This window comes from Lolium perenne, chromosome 5, assembly GCF_019359855.2.
Source record: "Lolium perenne isolate Kyuss_39 chromosome 5, Kyuss_2.0, whole genome shotgun sequence".
Taxonomy (NCBI): domain Eukaryota; kingdom Viridiplantae; phylum Streptophyta; class Magnoliopsida; order Poales; family Poaceae; genus Lolium; species Lolium perenne.
In genome coordinates, this window is record NC_067248.2 from 204,470,962 (window position 1) to 204,478,370 (window position 7,409).

A 7,409-nucleotide genomic window follows, 5' to 3' on the forward strand; every position below is an offset into this window, starting at 1 on the left:
AGTTAAGTACTTGAACAAGGCAGGTGTGCCAATGCATTGCTCTATTTGTGGAAAAGCAAATCACAATAAAAAAGGGCATGGAAAATACTTGGAAGCTCTGAATTTGAATGGAGGTGTTGACATGGAGGAGGAAATTGATGATCCAGATGACCCATCAATACTAGAGGTGCAGTACAATTACAAGTATTCATGTCTTGTTTAATTTTGATATGTCTCCTATTATGACATTTTATGTTTATGCAGCACATTATTCCCCAAGAAAGAGATGAGAGGTTGGATCCAATTAATTCTATGGATAGCATGGTGTACCAACTGGGACAGGAGGTAATTCATTTAAATTAATTTTGAATTTTAAGTGGTGCATAATTAAAAGAGGTGGTTCATTATTGTTGACATGTCATTATGCAGGAAATGGCTCACACTAGGCAACCATTTCAGTTCCAACCATTGCCTGATGAGCCTGACTTTGTTGTGGCTGCAAGAGATGCTCTGCCACAGCAAGGTAGAGTTACTACAGCACAAATTAGAGGAGGCTTAAGAGGAAGAGGTAGGGCTGGATCAAATGCAACTGAAAGAGCAAGAGGTAGGGCTGGATCAAATGCTACTGAAAGAGGAAGAGGGAGAGGGAGGGCTACTGCTCCATCAGGTGACAGAGGAAGAGGGAGAGGGAGGGCTACTTTGCTCCATCAGTGACAGAGGAAGAGGGAAGAACAAGACAATGGCAGTGGGTTCAACATCACACCAACAAGAGAAAGGGTGCTGGGAAAAGGAAGAAGCAAGGAGAGGAAGGTACCTTGTATCACCTGCTGGTGGGTGATGAGGCAGCTGATGCAGCTGCAAGGCGAGATAGGTTGCCTGACCTAAATGCACCTTGCCCTCAAGAAGAGGTGCAGATCACACAGAATGCACCTGAATGAAGCTGTAATAAATAAGTGCAATGTGTTGCTACAACAATGTTTTATATCATACTATGTCACAGATTTGCATTTCTTCTAGATGCAACAATTATGCAATGGTGTACTCAAATATTGTGTTTTATGTGCAATGGTGTTTTTGCAATTTATGTTTCAGTTATTGTTGAACAGAGTATAATGCTCTGAATTATTTATGCTCTGAATTATGCTCTGAAATATGCTCTGTTATTGTTCAACATCACAACCAACAAGAGGAAGGGGTGCTCTGTTATTTATTCTCTGAATTATGCTCTGAACTGCAACTATATGGCCGCCGGCGACCATATATTGGCGGCGCCGCCGCACGTGTACAGTAGCAAATGACAAGGTAAAATAGAGGCCATTTTCATTATAGTGAAGAACATTGCATTACCAATTCATCAACAACTTGTCTTTACAACTTGCATTTACCAAAAGCCTGACTACATTGCATTAGCAATTCATCGACTACACAAGGGCACTACAGAAGCCACTACTACATATGCATAAGCCTGCACTTGCATCTTCAGCTAGTTCATCTTCAGCTGCCGGTACATACACCACCTCCAGCCTGTGCTCCCCGGCTCCGATCCCGCGAAATCAGCCAAAGTCGCCGCCGCTTCTCGCCTATCTCGGCCTTCTTTGGAAGGCCCTGCAGTACTCCCTCTTCACGATTCGCATCGTGGGCCGCCGTTGCACAAGAACGGCGACGGATTAGGAGCTAGGGGCTCTGACAGATATCGAGCTAGGGTTAGGGGAGGACACTTACCTGAAGATTGGAACGCCCAGACAGATGTCTAGCTGGTGGAGGAGATGCAGGAGGACAAATGCGGCGGGTCTGGAGCTCGTCGTGGAGAATGGCGACGGCTGTGTAGAGTATTTGGCGCCGCCGCTCGCCGGTCGCCGCTCGCCGCTCGCGCTCCCTCACCAGGTGAATTGGGCTCGACCAGGTGAGCGCGCGGTGCGGACCAGGTGGGCGCGGTGCGGCTCGATCAGGTGGGCGCGGTGCGGCTCGACCAGGTGGGCGCGGTGGCGACGTAAAATGGAAAGACAGCAGGGGGCTCCGTGCAAAAACGCCAACGGAGAAGACCTGGTTCTTTTCCACGCTGGAGTGTCCACGTGTCGCGCTCTGATTGGTTGTGTACCAAATTGCACCCGAAAAACAAGTTGTTGCACCAGTGTACCACATTTTTCAAGTTTGTGTACTAAAATGCACCCGAAACGCAAGTTTGTGCACCTCCGGTGCAATTACCTCAATTTAAAATCATTGTCATGGAAGAGAGAAGGCCTGCGGGTTGAGTCAACAAACCGACGGTTTTTAAAGGTAAACACACCAGAACAAGACGTTGGGACGATTTGACAAAGTGGAACGATAAATCTAGTTTCCACGTTTTTCCATGAAAAGAGGTCTGCATTCCCGTGCGCGACCTTGTGCTTAAAGTGTGAATTTCCTTTTAAAAACCGGAGGAGTCACGTCTCATCGCTCAGCGGCGAATGATTAGCACGCCTCATTAACCCAAAACCGACATCGCCATCGATCCAAAAGAAAAGATCTCCAAGAACCAGAGCCGGCGATCGCGTCCAAAATCCGGACAGCGCACCGGCGAGCAAAGAGACAAAGCGGAGGATCAGATTCAGAGGGAACGTGACTGCAAGGTGGGGCCGTCCAAGCATCTAGCCGAATCTCGGCCGTCCATCACGCCACGCAAGGGTTGCTGACTCGCGCACTCTACACGGTGGGTAGGTCGGTGGGGCCGTTACCAAAGCTGACGTGGCGCGATTCGTCCCCGCCACGAGGCTGGATGCGAGTGGCTCTCTATAAATCGCGCATTCCTCCGCCACACTTCGCTCGCCTCTCCCGATCGAATCGAATCGAATCAAATCAAATCGGAGGCTCCAACCAGAATTGCTCGGCGAGACCGAGAAGCCAGCCAGCGAGCGAGGCGGCATGGGATCGGAAGGCCGGAGCTTTAACAGGGTCGCCTCCGCCGCCGGCGGGGAGGACAAGATGAGCACAGTGGCGGCGCCGGTGTCGGCGGCGGAGGTGCCCACGTCCGCCGCCGCGGTCGACATCTCGCTGCCGCTCCCGGAGATGACTCCCCGCGTCATGCAAGTCTCCTGATCCCTCCCTCTCTCTATTTCGATTTGCTTCTGCACGCGGGCGTGTGTGTGCGCCCGTCAAATGCGTTGGCGAGGCCGTGGTCTGTCCGTGCGCGCCTTCTGCCCGCTCCTATGAGCTGATAGTGTTTGCTGAAATGCCTCACCGCGAGCGACAGATAGGCAGGACTGGCCTGATTAATTTCCCCGTTTACTACCATTTTGGATTTTTTTTTTTCTAATACTGTACGCTGGATTCTTTCTCCAGAGATCTCTGCAAGGAGCTGGTGGCAGGGTGGTCGTCGCTGGACAGCTCCCGCTTCTCCATCTCCACCGTGTCCGGCGGCATCACCAACCTACGTGAGTTCCGGTCCCCTGCCCTGTCTCCTCACCCATCCCGTCCCCTCACCTGATCTACATGTTCCAACAGAGGAAACACAGACCACCACATAGCTTGACGACTGCACCAACTTAAGATTGCTTAGGCTGGTGCCAATGCATCACCCCACTATAGCCTCGCCACGTCAGTTTTTACCCTCACTCTTATCCTACTCTCACCCCACGGTGCCAGTGCACGGGCTATAGTGCCAGCTCTCACTTCTCTCTCCTCCGTACCGCCTCCCTACCGCCCCCACTAGCACCGCTATCGCCTCCCTCTCGCCCCGCTCTCGCCTCCAACGCGGGCTATAGGCGGGCGGTACCGCCCCTACCGCCAGGCGGTGGAACCACCGCCCGCCGCTAGCGTCTCGCCCCCCTCTCGCCTCCCTCTCGCCCCGTCGCGGGCGGTACCGCCCGCCCTCCAGCCCGCGTTGGCACCAGCCTTAGTTGCTTCACTCACTTGTCCACGCAAAACATCACACAACTCAATGGCTGCAACACCTTAAGACTGCCTGCTGCTACTATTTCATCCTAGTTTCAGATATGGCACCCGTGCTTAACTGCATTTTGCAACCTGTATCTTTAGCATCAGTGATTTGCGCTCATTTCTGCTTCAAAATCGTTCCTGTTGTCATTGCTGAGAGCCCTGGCCCCAATATGTTACTGAGCCTTTAGAAAGCAATATCCATGTTTCTGTGCATCTGGATGTAATTTACCTCTATATGTCATCTCTAAAATAATAATTATCCTAAATGGTTATCTTTTATCGTTCATAATGTCTGTTACTTGCAGTGCTAAAGGTATCTGTCAAAGAAGGCACGGACAGTGAGTCTGCTGTCACTGTTCGGTTGTACGGCCCAAATACGGACTTGGTGATCGACCGGGAGAGGGAATTGCAGGTGAGCATGTGAATCGTAATTTATGAAATTGTATATGGTACTGGCATGTAATATCTGCCTGCATGCATTCTATAGGGTTCTTCTGATTGGACGTCCTAGTGTTGGTGCTGTACTTTCTTAGCTGGGCTTCAGTTTTATATTTTTGGAGATACAGTAGTTCATTGGTTTCATTGAAATAAAACCTATGCTATAACACACAAAATATCTCATTGTGTTAAATAAAAACAAGTCGTCAAGTTGCTAGTATTCATACTGTCATTTTTGGAGCTGTGCTGTTTCCTAATGCATATATCTATTACAACCATGGTTAGGCCATACCCTATATCTCAGCTGCAGGGTTCGGGGCTCAGCTACTAGGAGTATTTGAGAATGGAGTGATTCAGTCATTCATCCATGCAAGAACACTGTCACCTTCAGGTAGGGCATTTTTTTCATACTACAAATGGGGTTGCTTAACTTGCCGTTTTAGGTATTTTGCATCCATAGGTGTGTAGAGAGGCTGCCATAAATGCTTTGAAAATAACTTTGTTGATTCCCATTTTTATGTTATTCAGACATGAGGGAGCCTAGAATAGCCGCTGAAATTGCCAAGCAGCTACATAAATTTCATCAGCTAGACATTCCAGGATCTAAAGAACCACAACTGTGGAATGATGTATTCAAATTTTTGAAAAAAGGTAACACTTTTAACTTGTTTTGGATATTTCATTTTGGGTCTGGCTGCTTTTATTTCATCAACATCCGTACCTTTTTTTTGAAAAAGGAGGCAAATCCATATTTTGTAATATTGTGTGCCGTGAAATACTTATTGCAGCTTCCGTGTTGAAGTTTGAAGATGATGAGAAGCAGGAGAGATATGAGACGATCTCTTTTAGAGAAATAAAAGATGAAGTGAAAGAACTTAAGGTACCTTGTTGTAGTGCCCGTATTACTGTTATGTGCTATTGAAACTTGCAGCAATTTGAGCCCACTTCAGTTGCATAACCTAACAGGAGTATCTTCATTTTTCTATTTTCGCTTTGTCACTAGGGTATATTTATAATAATAGAAATTCTATAACACAATCATTCAATCAAAGGGCTACATCCCTGTTTGTGATATTGATATGCATGAGTGTGTGTCTCTCTCTCTCCTCTTATAGGATCTCTCAGATCTTTTGCATGCCCCTGTGGTTTTTGCACACAATGACTTGCTTTCGGGGAATTTGATGTTGAATGATTTGGAAGGTAAATATCGCATCCACTTATCACATTCTTGTGATTATTCACTGGCAGTATCTTTTAAGCTTCAGATCTCGTATCTTCTGACTTCCATTTGCAAAGCTGAGATGGTGTTTTGTGTTTGTGGTCATTTATTTCTTTTTACAGAGAAGCTCTATTTCATTGATTTTGAGTATGGATCATATAGCTACCGCGGCTTTGACATTGGAAACCATTTCAATGAGTACGCAGGCTTTGATTGTGATTATAACCTGTACGTTCTCTTCTCTTCTTGCCAGTAGAATAATCTGATGGAGCTTTTATGGTCATGCCCAGTAATACCCACTCGGTTGCTTCTTGTAGGTACCCAGACAAAGATGTACAATATCACTTCTTCAGGAATTATCTATCTGATAGACCAAGTGAGGTATGTCAATTCAACACATCATCTTCTCTGGACAAAACCTACTGAGAGCTATTTATTGTTATGCAGTTTTTGTCTGAGTAAAGAAAGCTACACATAAGTTCCCACTACTAAAACTTAGATAGTTAGATTGTACTCATTCTATCGGTAGATTCGTTTTCTTATTTTTATCAAAATCACAAACACAATGCCATGTGCTCCATGTACTTGACATTATCACATCCTTCAAGCTAAATATGATTTGTCTTTTCTGAGAAGAGAAATGTAGTATGCTTGGCATTTATACTAGGACAGAGTGTGTTACTTTGAGAAAACAAGTGTCTTCCTCGAATAGCAGAACATAGATAATTTTTGCGTGATGTAGTTCCACTATTATGTATCTAACTAATTTTTAACCAAAAGGTCCAAGTGCAGGATCTGGAAGCCCTTTATGCTGAAACGAACACCTACAGATTAGCATCGCACGTTTACTGGGCACTGTGGGCACTCATTCAGGTAAACACTAGAGTACTTCCTTTAGTGCATAGAGTTTGAGCACTATGCAACTGTCACAACGTAATGTACTTTTTTTCATTTGATTGCAGGCGAAGGTATCCCCAATTGATTTCGATTACCTTGGGTACTTTTTCCTACGGTACGGTGAATACAAGAAACAGCGGGAGTCTTGCTTTTCCTTGGCACAAGACTTCCTTTCTCTGAGAAGTGGCTAGTGCTTAGACGTTGTCCCTGGGACACTGCTTGCCATCGCCTTATATATGGTGGCAGGCATGAATGATCAGCTGTTGTACTCGTGTTAATTAGCCATTCTTGTGTCTCTGTTGTATGACTGTGCCAGCTCTTGGAATTCTTTCTGTTCCGTTCTTCCTGCAGGAGCCTTGTACTGCTTATAGAAAGTTGTACAGTCTGTGAATAATGTACAATTGTTTGGTTGCAACAAAGGCAGGCGAAAGAATTCTGCTTTTTGTATCATCATGTAAGCCTTACATGAGATCTGTGCCATTGGAAGTAATGTGTTGTGTCACGTCCAACGGCCCATATAGGAAGTTTCCAGATTTGCACTGAATTCCAGTTTTCACTGGATACTTCGCCAAATTGGAATCTACTCTTTCATTTATTCAACAAAGACCGGCAAAAGCCTTACAATGAACATACAAGCCGGAGCTGCTAAACAAGGTGACTACCGCACACATGAGTCTGACACTTCAGTCAAACTGGTACAGCTCATGTGCAAGTCAAAGTTCACATGAGTCACCGAATGGTCACTTGCTAGCAAATGTATCAGGAACAAAAACAAACAGGTTATCCTATCTAATGTTCAACACTATCTAGATCAGGACAGAAACAGCTTAATCGATTAGCGCAAGGGCATGGTGGTATTTATCATGATGCAGGCTGAAAGGACAGCTGATTCTAGGCAATTTAAAGCAACATTGGAGGTGGGGCTGCTCTCAGATCAATGTTCTGGTGCATGCCCAAATCC

The 7,409-nt window shown here is 46.1% G+C and overlaps 1 protein-coding gene across 1 annotated transcript; it reads left to right on the forward strand.

Annotated features, from left to right (window-relative positions):
- The first annotated feature begins 2,794 nt into the window (after positions 1-2,794).
- Positions 2,795-6,898, forward strand: LOC127301436 (probable ethanolamine kinase). The gene is made up of 11 exons (XM_051331680.2): positions 2,795-3,041; positions 3,298-3,389; positions 4,200-4,306; positions 4,618-4,723; positions 4,861-4,983; positions 5,121-5,212; positions 5,448-5,532; positions 5,674-5,779; positions 5,869-5,932; positions 6,332-6,424; positions 6,514-6,898. The coding sequence occupies exons 1-11, from the start codon at positions 2,881-2,883 to the stop codon at positions 6,637-6,639; spliced, it is 1,155 nt and encodes a 384-aa protein (XP_051187640.1). The 5' UTR covers positions 2,795-2,880; the 3' UTR covers positions 6,640-6,898.
- The last annotated feature ends 511 nt before the right edge of the window (positions 6,899-7,409 follow it).

Coding starts and splice junctions, on each gene's coding strand:
- LOC127301436 (XM_051331680.2), top strand. CDS start 2,881: ATGGGATCGGAAGGCCGGAGCTTTAACAGGGTCGCCTCCGCCGCCGGC. Junction 5,533..5,673: donor GATGTTGAATGATTTGGAAG/GTAAATATCGCA, acceptor TTCTTTTTACAG/AGAAGCTCTATTTCATTGAT. Junction 5,780..5,868: donor TTTGATTGTGATTATAACCT/GTACGTTCTCTT, acceptor TGCTTCTTGTAG/GTACCCAGACAAAGATGTAC.